The sequence below is a fragment of the Mus musculus genome, chromosome 13, assembly GCF_000001635.26.
Source record: "Mus musculus strain C57BL/6J chromosome 13, GRCm38.p6 C57BL/6J".
Taxonomy (NCBI): Eukaryota; Metazoa; Chordata; class Mammalia; order Rodentia; family Muridae; genus Mus; species Mus musculus.
Window position 1 is genome coordinate 52,898,491 of NC_000079.6, and position 17,297 is coordinate 52,915,787.

The following is a 17,297-nucleotide window of genomic DNA, read 5'->3' on the forward strand; positions in this document are numbered from 1 at the left end:
CGAGCCATCCTACCTGACATATTTCACGTGTCTTTCCAAGTGAAATACTTTTAAGTGCTCAAGCAACCACAGTTCATGATGAATTAGCTATGAATTTGACCACCTCGTGGGGAGAGACAACCGTGACGTAAAGCCCACCCTCAGCATAGCTGTGCTTACCAATGTCATTGATCACCGATCGGATCTTGGAGACAAAGGGACCAACTTCACTGGAATGCATCTTGGCTCGTTCCTTAAGGTCAGCACCTACAAGACATCGTATTCAGATGAGATTGTAACAAAAGGGCAACTGGAGAGCAAAAAAGTATGTGTTTCCATGTGAAGGCCCATGGAATTTATACGCTGCATTGGTGACCGTGGGAGAGATCACGTGGTCCACAGCAGCATCCTGCAGCTTTCGCTCCCCAGCACCCCTTCATGTCATACCCACTGACCACTGTTGCTCTATAAGAATTCAAGTCAAGAAGCCTTTCACAGACTCATCTATTCACTAAAAAGTTACAAACACAACAACACTGTCACAGACAGATTCAGACTAGTGCCATCGCCTGCATCCTGCGGGAGCCATGGCGATCTTCCTGCCTCTGCTCTGGGCTTGAGGGTGTAACGGCCAAAGCAATGAAAAAGGCCAACTACAACAAAGTCACCACGGTGACTGCAAATCCAACCTGAGAAGCGCTGGTTTAAAGGCAAGGGATGAGGTCGCAATTATGACTTTATCACACAACACTAGGTTTAGAGCAGAGAAAAACATATTTGAGTTCCTTAAAGGGTCATTTCGCTCTGAGTTCAAGACAGGGTTTCACCAAAAGCTGTCCCATTGAAACAACAAACTAAGCACAGGGGCACAGAGGTGGCTGTCCCTCTCTCCTTATTCACTGTAGAATATGACTATGTACAGTGCCCAGGGGATGCTAAGCGCGCACGCACACACGCACACACACACACACACACACACCTTCCCTAGGGAGGAGAATTAGAATCAGCCCAGCACAGGCCTCTTAATCCAGTGGCTCTCGGGCACATGCCACCGAGATCTCAGGCAGACCGTCCGTCCGTCGAAAGCACAGACAACAGTACACAGTACAGCCAAAGGACACTGAGAAACCGGAAACAGTTAAACAGCACCAACAGATGGCAACAGAGCTAGGACGTGCTCTTCCTAAAGGGACTTAAATAAAACAATCAGGAGTATAAATGCAAATGAATCTGCTGAAGGAAAAATATAGTTACGGAATGATACTCAGCTTGGCAACCAGTTACAAAGCAAAAGGAAGCACATAGGATGACATCCAACTGAAGAACTCTGGGCAGCAAAGACAGCTGTCAGCAGAGCAAAGAGACAGCCTGTAGAATGGAAGAAAGCATGTGCCAGTTGGCCACACCTGCCCCACAGCCTAGAGCACACAAGAGGCCCAACCCAACAGCAAGAGAACAGCTGGCTGCCACAGGATGGGGACGGAGAGTTCTTGTTGTCTTTCTGATGTGTGTATGGGGGCAGAAGCAGAGGAACGATGAGTGTGTACCATGTGAGAGATGCACCCGAGCATGCACGTGCAGAGGTCAGAGACTGACCATGGATGTACAGTGTGGGCGGTGCACCTGCGCATGCACGCGCGGAGGTCAGAGACTGACCATGGATGTACAGTGTGGGCAGTGCACCTGCGCATGCACGAGCGGAGGTCAGAAACTGACCATGGGTGCCTTCCCTGGTGTATCCTGTCTTCTGTTGTGTGATAGTGTCTCTCACCTAACCTGGAACTCACTGATGGGATAGACTGGGTGGCAGTGAGCTCTGGGCATCCTCCTGCCTCCACAATTGCAACGCATCTCCACACTCATCCAAGTGTAAGCCTTTATGCTTGTGCAGCATGCAAGTCACCCACTGAGTCACCTCAGGCTGCTGCTGTTGCTGTTGCTGTTGGGGGAGGGGAGGGTAAAGGACAATATACAAGTAGCCAACAACATGAGATCACCAACATCACCTCAGAAAAGACAATGAATGCCAGACTGTAGACTAAATGCACTCTAAAGCAGGGGGATCGGGAGTTCAAGGCTAGGCTGGGTAGCATGGCAAGACCCTGCCTCACAACAAATGAGCAAGGGGGTTGTAGAGAAGGGGGAGCCCTTGAACTTTATCAGTGAAGATGTACACTAACACACCCATGTGGAAACGTACGGAAGGGGCTCGTGAGAAACATCACACGGTACAACAATCCCACTAGCCGCCCCTCCTAATGCAGAGCTTTGGTCGCACCGTTACCTACACCCAAACACAGTCTGAAAAAAGCAAAGGCCAGGGAGACAGCTCAGTCAGTACAGTGCTTGCTGCGAGCTTGAAAACGCGAGTTTGAGCGCAGGACCCATGTTTTTGTTTTTGTAAGTGGTGTGTGTGTGGTTATGAGCCCACTGCAGCAGGCAGACAGGCAGCTCCCTGGGGCTCACAGGCCAGTTGAGTCTACTAGTGTCAGTTCCGGCGAGGGAGAGACCCTGTCTCAAAAAGTAAGGTGGACACTGGCTAAGGAATGACACTGAAGGTTGTCCCCTTTGGGCTATCACCAATCATGCTCAGGTAAGACAGAGAACTTACCTAGATGCAATTTGGAGAAGAGATCAATTAATAGGTATACTGGAACCTCTAAATGTTCTAGCAAAGAGATGAGACACAAATCTCCCAAATTTAAACCAAAAGTCAGGCTGGAGAGACAACTCAATGGTTAAGAGCACTTACTACTCTCCTGAGGACCCGGACTTGGGTCCCAATACTTAAACGCTGGCTCACAACCACTGGCTCGTAACTCTAGGTCCATGAAATCCAATGTTATCTCCCACCTCTGTGGGCACCAGGCATGCTTGCAGTACACATACATACGTGCAGGTTGAAACAAAACACTCATAAAATAAAATTAGACATTTTAAAAAGACCAGAAATGATTAACATTAGTGGGAAAGCCATACTGAACGCCAAGACGGGCGGGAAGCCGGACTTCTGCATCAGTCAGCCCAAGCTCTCGGTGCAAAGGCTAAGTAACTTGAGACACCGAAAAGCAAAATGCTTTACTGAACATCCAGAGAAAGTCGTAGTGGTCTGGACCAAAGATCAAAGCAAACACAGCATTCCCTCTGGCCAAGCACAAACCAGAGCTGGCCCCTTACAATCTTCATTTCTGGGAAGACTGCGGAAGCTGCAAAACAAAGACTTGCAACAAGCAAAACTCCAGCAACTGAAGAATCATAAACCAGCAAAAAGAGCCAAGGAACACCTCATGTCTGAGCTGGGTCACCCACCCTTCCTTTAACAACCATATGAACTAACTTACCCGGCTTAATACCTGGGTAACATCTTCCTTCCTCATTACATTGTAATTCTTTATGGAAAAATTTATTATGAAGATTTGTCAGGCATCCAAAGATGTTTCAGGACCAACCCTGAGCACATGCTGCCCAACGTGAGCACTGCAATGGTTGAGGCAGCCCTGACTGGAGCACACACCCATCCTCACGGTACAGTCGCAGACGAAGCTCCAACCCCACATAACCCCTGTGCCTGCTTTATACCTTAAACTGCATTCTTGTTTGTAGCGTTAACTAATTTATCTCAGATTGATAAAACTATACACATTTATCAAGCATGAGACGATGTTCTGAAACACACCATTACTACAGGATGGGTTATGAACTCAAGTTCATTACTAAGAATACCACCTAAGAGCAGTGCCTTAGGGGTGAGAGGATTAACACCTACTTCCTCTTGTAGGGTTTTCCAGGGATACACACTATAAGGCTTCATCCCCAGGACAGTGCCACAGGAACCTCTCAGGAAGTCTTCAAGTCATTGAAAGGAAATCCTTGAAGGACCCTCCTCTCCTTCCTGAGAAGTAACTTTAAGCTCTGCCCACGTGTTCCTGCTGCCTGCCACCCACCCAACCCAACTGGGCCAACCAGTCATGTGTTGAAAACTTCCAAAACTCTGGGCCAGAACAATTCTTTCTCGTCACAAATTGATTATCTCAGGATAATCAATAACAATATTACAGTGACAGAGGCTGGCTAAGGCAACGGCCACCGTTCTACCTCAAGACACTGTGGGTTCTTTGCCAGACTACTTTAGTGGAGTGGCTGGCATGCAAAGCAAACTACTTGGGTGGTTTTAATTTCCTGGTATATAAAAAAAAGATACGGTCAACTCTGCAGCAGGTCATTAAGCAAGCAAGCGAGCAAGGGCATCGAGTCTCAATACAGAGAGTGGAAGGAGCCCTGCGTGAGTGCTTTGTTGACATGCTGTGGCCTTGGACCCACCCACTGGACGAGGCTCATGTGCAATGGCAACAACTGACCAGTGCAGCAAAGCCTAACACTTACAGCCTCTCCCTGAATACGCACAGCCTGAGACTGCTCACCTGCAGACTCTCATCTACACTAGCTAATCCCACCCTGCGACCCTGTCCCCTCCTGTGGCCCCACCTGACATTAAATTATGACTGCTCAAGCCCACCTGAACCCTCAGCATGGAGGACTCCTCCCACCTTCCACCTTGCTGAGCACCTATGGCTGCAACCTCATCAAAACAGCAACCGCTCATGGTCAGGGTTTCTTTTTTTAGAGAAAGCGTCTTGGAGTGTAGCACTGGCTGGCCAGGAACTCGCTCTGTGTAGACCAGGCTAGCCTGCAGTTTGTGACGATGCCCTTAACGGTCTCCATTCTTAAAGACACCCTGAAGTTCTCCTCATTCACTGAGGCCTGCCTGAAGGGTTCTCTTGACAGCATTCACCCACAGCAGTCTTCCCAAACGGGCGTCTCTTCAGGCCTTGCTACTGCCTTCATAACTAAGTCCTGAAGCTTGTGTGGCCATGCCAGCAACGTCGCCAGCAGCGTCACCAACGGCAAACTTCACCTTCAATTTCCGAGTGTGCACACACAATCTAACTTTACATTGCTTTCAAGGTGGCACCTTAAAAAATAGGTAAGGGCAAAGAATGGCTAAAGTAAAGGGTAAAAAGCACACACGTTCTCACACTCTGTGACACAATGAAACTCGCTTGCTGGGCAAGAGTGACAAGCCAAGTTCCACCCTAGGCCCCACGTGGAAGCAGAGAACTGACTTCTAGGAGTTGTTCTTTGACCTCCACACACACCATGGCACATACGTATCAGTTCTCTCCCCCCACCCCCCACACACACACTTTCAGAAGTCCACACAACTTGAACTTGCTGATTCACATAGTAAGGAAAGGCCCAAAATACATCAGGGAACTACGTCAGGAGAAAGGTGACAAAGATCCATCGCATCAACTTTTAACCACGCTCTCTCAGTCACTGATCCATCTATTTCCTGTACCAAGAAGCAGAGGGAAAAAGGGCGGAAAGCAATGAGATGACAGAGGCCTGCTGCGATGTGGTGCCCGCTGTCCCTGCAGGAAGTGCGAGGGTAATGCAGGGCCCCTCGGCTAAGAGCCTGCCCTCAGGCTCACTCACAGACTGGAGAGAAAGATCCTGGAAAAGTCCCCCTGCAGAGCTGCCACCAGCCTGGGTTCCCCCACAGAGCACGGTCACACCATAGCAGCTTAAAACCACATGATCAGGCTTCGTGCTTGGAAACCTTCACTCATAACCGCTCACATTTTTTTTTCCAGTGAACATGTACTAAAGTGTTATTAAATTCACTGTAGCTTTAAATAAGATGAGTTGTTCCCGACTGAATTTCATTACCAGCACTATTAGTACAGCTGACCACATCATACATAAACAACAGACCTAACCACTAGTCAGGACTGAGTGTAAAATTATGTTTTAAATGTATCTCGTTCTGGGCCGTCTCCCATCTTCCCATGATTCCCGTCTTCCGCAGTCTCACTAGCTCATGTATCCTTGTATGGAAACCATTTCTCACTAGGATGGTGCAGGGTTTGCTTTCAATTTGACTCATGCTGAGAAAAACATTCCACAGTGAGCAGGAAGGAGCTTTGTGACAGCAGGGTCACTCAACTGACTGCTGGGGGGGGGGGGGGTGATAATCACACAGCAATCAAGAAAGAGCTGACAGCCGGCATCCACTTCACTCAACAGCCTGCAAGTGGTGCTGAGAAAAAAAAAAAAAAAACCAACAACAACAACAACCTAGAAATCACTGATAAGGATCCCGATGAAGTGTCTGTCCGGTGCCATCCCTCTATAGGCCCCTCTGCAAGGGAAGTCAAGGCCTTTCCTTTTCCCTGCAGTGAAGGACAGATTGGGACTGAGCATCCTCTGTGCAAGAGAGGAAACGCAGAAAGGAACGCCTCAACCCTGTACCCTACTGAGAGACCCAGGAAGTTCTGGAAAGAACACAGTTGAAATAGCTCCTCCTGGAGGGAGGGGAGGCTCTTGAGACTAAGGGAGAAAACCACATTTGTGGGGCTCAGAAACTTCGCAGAGTCCCCAGGCCCCTTCGCAACATTGCACGAGCTTCAGACCCAAGGCACAGGCTTCCTTCTGAGTTTTTGAGACAGTGTGGCGTTTAGCCCAGGCTGGCCTCTGATATGCTGGGTCCTATCTCCACCTCCCAAGCCCTGGGCTTATAGGAACACACCACAAGTGTGAAAGCAAAGCTCTGTGCCTGACAACCAAGCACTCCATCCACCAAGCCTGCCATGCCCGGCCCTCACACTGGGCCCTGAAGCCCTTAGTTTCCAGTAGGAACTTGCAAGCCGTCTTCTTCCCACGGCATCCCCCCTCTCCCTCCCACCCCCATTTCCTTACTTTTGTTCTTTACTAGCTCCTGTCCACAAATGTGAACCTGACGCCCCAAACCCCAGACCCCTCTGGGTAGGCTCTGGTTAGTTAGTCCAGCTCAGTTCAAGGCTCCAGCCTACAATAGGGCAAAAATATTCCATCATCAAAGCCATACGCAAGCGGGAGGCCTAGGACCACGGAAGCATCTGATGACTGCGAAGGCTTTTCAGACGGGCTCAGAAGACACTGGCTTCTGGCGATGGGATCACCTGTGAGCCTTCTGCTGCTGCAGGATACTGCAAGCTCCTCGCCATCCAGAGGAGAATCAAACCATGATAACCTGCTTCTACTCGAGTGCTTCTCCACTCTGGGCACGTGACCTTATGCAACACAGTCTGTGCTCATGGCTGCCGCTCCTCCACGGCCTCACCCGGAGCCTGCCCAGGAGCTGCCATGAGCGAGGGCCACCACTCTTAAAGGCTAAAGTCATTTTCAGACAAGAGGTGGTCGCTGAAATTAAATGTTGGTATCCGATCGCCAAGAACCCTGAGGGACTTTAACCCTTTAGCCATCTTGGAAACAGCGGGGGGTGGGGAGACGACACTAGTGAGCCACAGAAAACCCAGGGCCAGTGGCCACAGGAGGAGACAGCAAATGCTACCCTTTTTTTTTTTTTTCCCTTGCAGCTGGGCTCCAACCCAGGGCCTTGCACTTGCTAGCCACTGAGCTAAACAAATCCTGATCCCCCAGGATCAGCAAGTGTTACAAGTGCTAAGGATGATGGCCTCTGAGCAGAGAGGCCCGGGTCTGCTCCCCAAAGGGCCTGCTTTACTATGATGTCTCACTCATATGCATTTTTATAGGCAACTTTTTGCTACATAAACTATCATAATGCTCACAAAAGGGGTGGGGTGGGAACGTGACCTTAATCAGTGGGGGCCTATAGACCAGGCTAGTTATCACAGGAAATTTCTAGACACTCTGAATGGAGAGCGAATGGGTAGGTGATGCTAAGGAGGAGAGAGGCTCTCTGGAAGAGCAGAGCTTGGTGGCTTACCAGGCCCCCAGCATTGCTTGTAGTGGAAAAGCTGCCTGAATCTCCTCCAGGACAAACACCCCTTGGATGCTAATTAAGCATAAAATTTCCAATTAAAAAACCTGGCTAGCACAGGGCAGCTGTGGTGCAGGATTCCACCAGGACTCACTCCAGTTTTCCTCAGGCTTTTTCTCAACTTCTGCTCCTGCCCGGCACCAGACCCCTGCTGTCCTCATAGGGTAAAGGACTCCACCCACATGCACGCTGACCAGGGCTCCTCCAGAGAGTCCCACTTACCCCATTTTCATGGCGGTCACCTTCACGGTTCTGGGAACTCACATGGAACGGTTTCCCGAGTATACTACCGCCTGACGTAAGCAAGGGTACAGTGGTGAGGGCACGGGCTTTCCTAAGGTGTCGCCTCTGCAGTTCTAACTTCTGAAACCATGTCGACATTTATATAGTCAAGATAAGATACAATGAAGGGAACCTAAATCTGGGATGCAACAAAAGCACACTGGAGGGAAAATATCCTACACACCTTTCAAAACAGTGCCTTTAGGGACCTGTATATCTCAATAGTATGGCCTCTCAGTGCTACATCCGCCATGTTACAAACAAGCTACTAATAAACTGTGAGTGAGAAAGATGTGCGGCTGGGTGGGCAGCTGCTATGCAAGCACGAGGGTCTGAGTTGGGAGCACACTTCCATAATGGGGAGCACCAGGAGAATCCCTGAAGCTCAGCAGCCGACCACCTTAGCCGAATGAATACGCTCCAGCTTCAGTGAGAGAGCAGCCTCAAACAGAAAGATGGACTGGTTTTTATTATTGTCAACTATGGTAGGTACACGTGAGGTAAATGTGTGCTTCCAAGAACTACAGGCTGCCGTGAGTGCTGGGAACCAAACTCGGGTCCTCTGCAACCTGCAGTAAGTGTTCTTAACTTCTGAGCCAGCTCTCCAGCATCGGTGGACTTTTACAGAAGTAAAATGGATAGTTAGGTGAATGGGGACCACCTCTGAGGACCAAAGTGGAAACTTAAGGGTTCTTTGGAAAGTCGGTTGGATGGTGTTTAGCTGGGGCAGACACGTGAAGGAACCTTCCGTCAAAGTGGTCACAGGTGAAAGGCTAAGGCAGCCTGGTGAAGGAGGAATGTTTCGCTGAAGCAGACACAGGAGAGGGGATGCTCTGCTGAAGCAAGCTCGTGAAAGGACACGTGATAAGGATTCTTTGCTAATGACATGCGTGTATTGGTCCACCTTACACTGTGTAGTTGAGCTGCATTTGTCGGGACTCCATAGAGAGAAACGCACAAAAAAACTTCCGGTGGTGTGCTGTAGTTTGTTGCAGCTTCCGAGGACTCGGGCTGATAGGATGAGCTTGCCGAGGCAAGGCACGTGGTAAACATGCGATGTTGGGAGGGTATAAATAGGACTCCACGGAACGATGGAGACAGAGCTTGGCTTGCTGGTCCAGCTAGCTGCGTGATGTTTGTGGCTCTCATATCTTCGCTTCCCTGAGAGAGGCTGAGAACTTCTCTTGGTTTCCCCCCCACCCGCAAGGTCCCTCCTGCTGACTCGAGCCAAGGCTGAGACCTGGCTATCTCTGCTAGGTCGTGTCACTGCTGTTGCTAACCTGACTTCCGAACTCGATTGCTGGTGTATCCGTGAGGTGTTTGCAAGTGGACCATGCTGCCACTGCCTGCTAACCTGTGAACTGAACTGCCGATTTCCAGATTTCCAGACAACACAGACTGGAGTTGCTTTCTAAACAGGTCCACTTCCCCCACCCCCATCCTTTCTTTTCCACTACCACTTGTTGGAGGCGGGCTATAGGGAGGTTAAAGTGTTTTTAAAAGCCATCATTAAAAATAAGATTTGAAAAAAATTAAAGTTACAGAGGCTGGAAGATCTGAGGCAAGTTGGCTCCAAGCAATAGGTGTACTGAGTCTGGGAAGAGAATGAGCTTTGTCTGCCAGAGAATAAGGGCTGTCTGTCAGAGGTGACAGAAGAGGGCAAAGGCAGGGCACAGGGCAGAAGAGGTTGTGGCCAGGGCAGATGAAACCTAACGTGCTTGGTGTCAGCTGCCCTGCTGTTGCTAGGAAAGCAACTACAGACGTGTCTGTCATTATCTCTAGATGAGTGTCTTAGGGTTTGACTGCTGTGAACAGACACCATGACCAAGGCAACTCATAAAAACAACACTTAATTGTGCCTGGCTTACAGGTTCAGCCCATTATCATCAAGGTGGGAGCACGGCAGCATCCAGGCAGACACAGGGATGGAAGAGCGGAGAGTTCTACATCTTCATCTGATCTGAAGGCTGCTGGCAGAAGATTGGCTTCTAGGCAGCTAGGATGAGGGTCTTGAAGCCCACGTCCACAGTGACACATCTATTCTAACAAGGCCACACCTCCTAATAATGTTATTCCTTGGACCAAGCATATTCAAACCATCACAGTGGGTCACACCCAGTCTCTCTAGGCAGGCCTGTGATTCTGGAGGCACCAGGGTAGGCTAAGTGCCCATGTCTCTCCAAGTGGCTTGAGGCCACTACTTGCATGACTGATTTCTGGCTCCCAGCATCATTTGTTGTTGTCAAAGACCCCTTCCTCCACCTAACAGGGGACACTATATCGTCCACAGGCCCAATTAACAGAGCAGGAAAATCTCCATCCACACCATGAGATCTGTGGCTTCCATCTGGCAAGCCTCCTGTGCATATCAGTGCAGCAGGTCGCTAGCCCGGCAGGTCTGGGCCCTCAGCTAGCCTTCCAGACAGCGGTGATGCTGGGCAGGCGCAGTGCTCTGAGATCAATCACTTGGGTTGTGTGCGGAAAGTGCTGAGTGGCCAGGCCAAAGGCAAGATGAGCCAGCAGCGTCATTACTAATGGGTATCTCCGATGTGCTAAGAAAAGGGTATGTACAAAATCTAGGACAGTATTCCGGCTGGTCTGCTGAGGCGGAAACAGAGTTAGAAGTTAATGACAGCCAATCAATTACTTCCTTGGAACCGATGGGAATCCTAGCAGGATCGACGGAAGAGAGCGCAGGCGCATAACCGTGAAAAGGTCACTCTGGAGAAGAAGATCAAATGTAAGATCTGAGCTTCTTTCTGCCTAAGAGAAACAGAAGACTGAGTCCCAAGCACACTGAGACAGAAAGGGAAAGACAACTCGGCGAAAGGAAGAGCTAGCTTTTGAAAGGACGAGTGAAACGATTATTTTGTATTTTAAGAGAGACAGAGAAAAAAAAGACAAAAGTTATAAAGAATTTTAAAAAGCTGGGCATGTGACACACATCTGTGATCTCAGCGCTTGGGAAGCTGAGGCAGGAGGATGAAAAGTTAAAGGCTGGTGAAGACCCCATGTGGGAAACCAACAGAGAGAGGACAAAGGCTGAGCTCAGAGCTGAGGCTGCAGGTGGGTGCTAGAGAAGAGGGCACATGACGGTCCTGAGACATAGACCAGCCAGCACTGCACACTCAAAGCAAACACAACACAAAACTGTCCGAATGCGGACACTCCTAACTGCTGACTCCACACACACGAAAAGCAGAGGGGGTGGAGGTGGGGGAGGGAGCAGCTTGATGCTAATAAACTTGATTTCCCTTTTAAAAATAAAAAAAAAAAAAATCACAAATTAACAAAATTGTCCCAAAAGAAACAGATAAATGCCCTGCCGCTGCATCTGCTAACGACATTACACTCATAGTTAAAACCTTCCCACTAAGGAAGCCCAGAGGCCAGCTGGCTTCCACAGTAAGTTTACCAAGCCGCTAAGAATTAATAAAAATTCTATACACATTTCCAGGAAGCCAGAAGTCAAGAGTTCTTATGAGCCCAGCATGACCCAAACACTCAAGAGAGCAACTGTCCTGGTGGAGCTAACTGGAGATTGCCTCATTTTAGCAAATCAGAGACTGACAGGCTGCTCATATGCAGAAAGAATGCACTGTGACCAAGAGATTTGGTCCGGGAATAGTTCTTTAATATCTGACAATCTGTAACCTAGCACGTTAACCGGCAGAAAGGATATACACATAACTGTTGTAACAAGTTTGCAAATTCAACTCATGCTGATGAGGGTTTTGTGGTTTTGCTTTTATTTTAATCTCTAGGAAATGGAGGTCTAGAGAACTCTCTTTAACATTGTCAGCTGAGAGCCGGCTGGTGCTGGTGCGGTGACTTCTGTGGAGGTGAGAAAGGACCAGGACAGGTCTTGCCACTGTTGACTCGATTTGCTGCATGCATGAAGTGAGCATGATGCTGGAAACAGGAAGGCAAAGATGCTGGGAAACACAGCTCCCTCGCAGATACTGCGACTATCTGAAGTACATGATCTGAGGTGCTTCCTAAAATGTGAGGGCATCAAGGAAACCAGCTGTATGGACTGCCTTGTGCTAGGAATAAAAATCAGAAATCCACAAGAACCACTGGATGCTTGAAAATAAATCCAGCTAAATAACTGCTGTGTTTTTGGAGTTTTAACCGCTCCCCGGGGCTCATGTCTTGGTGGTGATGGGTCCCCGAGTGGTAGTACTTGGGGATGCTGGACATTTGTGAGAAGAGCCTAGGAGGTACAGAGCACTGGGGGTGCAGGAGTGCTAAAAAGCAAACAATTCTCATGGAGCAGGTAAGTTTCAGGGAGAGTAGCTGGCATGCACTGGCAAGCTTGGTGGCTTTTACCAGCTCTCTGGTTTCCTGTCACTGCTGTGTGCTTGGGCCACTACGATATCACTAGCAGGTGATGCAAGCAGGAGCCTTCATCAGAGATCACACCTGATGGTGTAGCCAGGTCCCAGACTTTCAGCTTTCAAAACTAAATAAAGGGTACAAACTCAGGTGTTTTGTTATAGCAACAGAATAAACTAATACAGTGTTCCCAATCTAACACAGTAACTGAGACAGTATAGTGCTGTATTAACCAATGTTCATTAATGGAGCAAAGAGAATGACTCAATACATAGCATCTAATGATTTTAGTAAAGTCCCTCAATAACTCGATGGGAGGAAAGTCATTTCAACAAATGGCTGCTAGAAAAATTCAATATGCATATGCAACAAATAAGTCAAATAAAGAGAAATAACAGCCTATGGCATAGTGAAAGCTGTGCCTGGCTTAGACTCCAGGTTTCTGGTACTGAGTCCCAAGCTTTGAACTCTGGAGTACCTTTTGTTATTCAAAGCAGCCCTTCCCAAACAAGCTAGAGGTTATGTGGGTCACGTGACTCTCCTGGGTCAGGGCGCGGCTTCAGCACTGGACTGGTCACTAGGGAGTAAAGCTAGGATTAGAAGGTAAGAACTTTCAGCCCCACCCTACTCCACTGGGTGGGCAGGGATGATGGTCGGAGAATGGGTGCTCAATCCCCAATGGGCAAGGACTTAACCCCCAACACTACACAGGAAGACCTCCATGGGCTCCTCTAAGCACCAGGACTCTCTGATAAGAACCCCTGGCCATTCTCAGGACAGTGACAGGCCCAAAGAAGTCAGGGGAGGCTCTGCACCCTCAGTCACACTCCCACCTGCCCTGCCCTAAGCAACCTCACTTTTCCATGGTAAGTGACTTTCTAGCTTCTAAATCCTACAGCAGATGCAGGGGGCAACTTGGCTTTGTTTCCTGTAGCCATGATAAAATGCCTCGAGGAAGAAAGGTTGGTGTGATTCATTTGAGGGCACACTCTGTAAGGCAGGGAAGTCCTGGGGGAAGCTTCGGACAGCTGGAAGCAGAGAATGATGGCTGGCGCTGACCGCTCCTTTAGGGTGGGCCTTCACACCTCAATTTAACCAAACAAGATTGCCCCTCACAGGCCTGCCCTTCCGTGGGCTCTACACCCTATCTATCACGTGGACTGTCAGCACGGCTGTCTCAGAGGGACCCACACCAGTTCTCTAGCTCGCTGGCCAGGCCAGTATCCAAAAACTCAATTGAACTCTGTCAGGGGGAGCTCCTGAAGTCACACAGGCTGTCTAGCAGAGACTGTCCTCCCCTCAAAAATCAATTGGCGCACACCTTTAATCCCAGCACTTGGGAGGCAGAGGCAGGCGGATTTCTGAGTTTGAGGCCAGCCTGGTCTACAGAGTGAGTTCCAGGACAGTCAGGACTACACAGAGAAACCCTGTCTCAAAAAAAAAAAAAAAAAAAAAACACAAACAAACAAAAAAGTCAATCATAAGACAAATCCTAAGAACAATTCATACTTCTGACCAACCATGATATAAATGTGGGGTTTCCCTCAAAGCCCTGCCCAAACTCACTCACTAAAAACAACTCAAGGAACTCAGGCAATGTGCAGTTCTACCACTGTGGAGGCAAGCCTCAGAAACGTGCCAGCAGAGGCCACAGAGGGGGAGGGGGGACGGACACACACAGATCCATCACTACCCTGACAGCATGTCTGGGCCCCAAGGGAAGAAATCTCTTGAGGGCCCTTTAATAGTTTAATGGTTAAACTCAGCCTCTGGCCCCTATCCACTTGCTATGAGATGCAGACTAGGGTACCAGTCAGGCCCTCTAATCCATTCAGAGACCTATGGAGGTCACCTCTCAGGCAAACGTGAGGCACGGCGTCCATGTGCTCATGAGCGCCACACTGGGAACCGAAGCAGAGACTGTGTGTGTTTTATTGTCCCCTAACAATTCAACCCTACGTCACTAGATACACACAACTTAACTGCGGATCCACCCTAGGCCCAGATCTGAGGAGAGCACCGGGAGTCAGGAGTCACTTCTGGCTTCTGTGAGCTGTGACTCTGGAGCGGCCACCAAAAAGGTGCAAATTGGAAACAAAGCTGGATGTCAGCCTTCAGCTGAAAAGAAACTGCAACAAAAAAAGAACAGTTACGTGGCTGAGTGGCAGAGCATGCCAGAGAAGAGCAGAGCACTGTTTCAAACAGAGACAGGGACCTCTACTCAGTAAGGGGACACTCAATAAAAATATGGAAGCCAAGGATGGTGACACACACCTACAATCCAAGCACTCTGAGAAGCTGAGGCAAGGGAATCACAAGTTCAAGGTTAGCCTGAGCTACACAGAGAAACCATGCCTGAGAGGGTGAATGAGAACAGGCAAAGAAAGCGGGACAGGAGGAGACCATGAATGAAAGGGGGAAGAGGTGGCAGTGGGGGGTGGGGGGCTGGAACAGGGCAGGACATAAATGGAGACAATATATCTACATAGACACTGTGACAAACGGGCACAGGACAAGACGTTTAGACTCATTAGAGAAATGCAGACTAGAGTCATAATGCCATGAGCGGCAGGATGCATCACAGCACCAGGGCACACTCCTCTCTCTGTGCTCTCTCGCTCTCGCTCTCTCTCACGCACTCACTCTCTCTCTCACCCCCACACCCCCACATTCTCTCATGCACACATAAACACACATACTCTCATACACACACACACACACTCTCATACACATGTAAACACACACACTCTCTATGCATACATAAACACACATACACTCTCATGCACACATAAACACACTCACACTCTCTATGCACACATAGACACACACACAAACACACATTCTCTCTCTTGGCCTCTTAGTTTGGAGGTCTTGCGGCATCTAACTAAGAACTTGTGTGTGGCTGGCTCGGTTGTAGAAGACCTAGTAACTCCACTCCTGAGCACTCACCCACCCAAGAGAATAAAAACACACGCCCACAAAGACTTGTCTGTGAACGTCTCAGAAACCACCATAGTTTCAGGGTGAACCTTCCCTCTAAGATGTCCCAAGTCATCCCAGCCCTGATGCACTTAGCCACCATAGTCCTGACCAAGGGGCCACCAAACATAGAACTGGAGCCTCCACACCTCTGAACCCAGATGAATTAGCCTTTCCTCGGTCAGAGTCCATCACCTCAGTTGTTTCCTTACAGTGACTGAACGGTGCTGATGCAAGTGTGGTCCGCACAAAACCAAACTATCACGTGCTCAGCAGAAAACCAGCAGCTCCACAGGAAAATGGAACCACGGAAATTCACGGCCAAACAGCAAAGCATTATGGTAGATCAAACAGGCCAGACACAAAAGACCTACAATCTATCCTGCAAGGTTCCAAACACCTTTGTCTGAGGAGACAAAGTAGCCTTTTTTTTTTTTTTTTTTTTTTTTTTTTTGGTTTTAAGGGTTCTTCACTGTAAGAAAAAAAAAAGATTTATACAAATGGACAGTCTGTATACCAAGGCTTAAACATCTGTTAAAACATCAATTATGCACTTAAAAGTGGTAAATGTCATTCCAAGTAGTTCATATCCTCAATGAAATAGTTAGCAGTGTTTTATGTAAACCAATGCATGCAACACAAAAGAGCAAAATAGCCCTGTGCCCCTTCACTCCTACAGAACTGACTTGTATAACACATCAGAGCGAAACCCCGAGGCTCTGAAGCAATCTCTTAAATAGATTTCTTCATTAGTCAGAGGCTCCCACACTCAATTCCCGTCATGACATCTGAACACACACCATTTAACAACGCGTGCTGACGGTTTTAGTGAGGAGGCCTTAGTCATAACACAATTTACTAGAATTCAAAAGCAGAAGCGAAACGACCTTTACTTTTTGGGGGAAAAAACCCACACTGGCATAATTCAGTGAAACACTCAATTTAGACTCTGCGCAGAGCAACGGCTGCTAAGAACTGGGTGTCATTTGTCCAGAAACTGCAATGAGGCAAAAGCGAGGCTTGGTTAAGTTTTCATTTTAGAACGTTACGGTAAAAACACCACCACGTATTTACTGCGTGGTGTTAGAACAGAGACGCAAAGATAACAGCTGACCACAGGGACCAGCTGCTGGCAGCTTCTACACGCCGAGCAGCCTGACCTAAAGGGCTTTTCCATCATTCCATCGAAGGTGACATTACTAAAACTAAACAGATCCTAAGCATCGGGAAATAACAGATTTTAGAGGACGAATACATATGTAAAGAGGTGAACCTTAAATCAAATACACAATTCCTATCAAGCATAGGGGACAAAGCTATGTAGGGCTGATAACGCCCCCCACACATACACACACACACACACACACACACACACACACACACACACGCACGCACACAATGTCCCCTGCAATATTCCAAAGGGGCCAACCGTGAGTCCAGAAGCTTTAACCTACAAGGAACCACGCACTATGCATCCTGGTCTGCAAAGCCACTGAGGCAATAAGCACACAGTTGGGGGGTGGGGGTGGGGAAAGGGAGGTTGCTCCTTTGAGATCTTAGGATAAAAGTCAAGGTTAAAAAACAAAACAAAACAAAAGCCTGAGGGTTTGACATTACAACACTGGGGTACATGGGGTACGGCCCCTGCTGAACATGGGAAAGGGCCTGGGCTGCATCTGCAGCACAGGAGCACTTCGCCGCACAGGCCTCTACATAACGGACTCTGTAAGTCCGTGTTTTGGTCTTAGCCTTTTCCTTCAGTGGTTTTAGACTAACCCAGGAGCTGAGTCACCACCATAGCTATCACTTCAGAAAGTACACTTAGGCACCCTATGCACTATCCAGTTAGCTTCTGCAAAGGAGATCACCATTTCAG

General features: G+C 48.6%; 1 protein-coding gene across 5 annotated transcripts in view; it reads right to left on the bottom strand.

Annotated features, from left to right (window-relative positions):
- The window catches only part of Auh (AU RNA binding protein/enoyl-coenzyme A hydratase), a 94,598-nt gene that overhangs the window by 63,384 nt on the left and 13,917 nt on the right, over positions 1-17,297 (bottom strand). For 2 of the 5 annotated variants that reach the window (XR_003950422.1, XM_030247133.1), the window contains exons 4-5: positions 14,418-14,571; positions 160-246 (exon numbers count right to left, since the gene is read on the bottom strand). Coding sequence is in view for 4 of the 5 variants with exons in the window: in XM_030247133.1 (XP_030102993.1) it covers positions 160-220 (61 nt within the window). In the remaining variant the exon portion in view is untranslated. Of the gene's footprint in view, positions 1-159; positions 247-8,529; positions 10,826-11,716; positions 12,103-14,417; positions 14,572-17,297 lie in introns of those variants that run through there. The other 3 variants (XM_017315373.2, XM_006516846.4, NM_016709.2) reach the window with 3 other exon arrangements.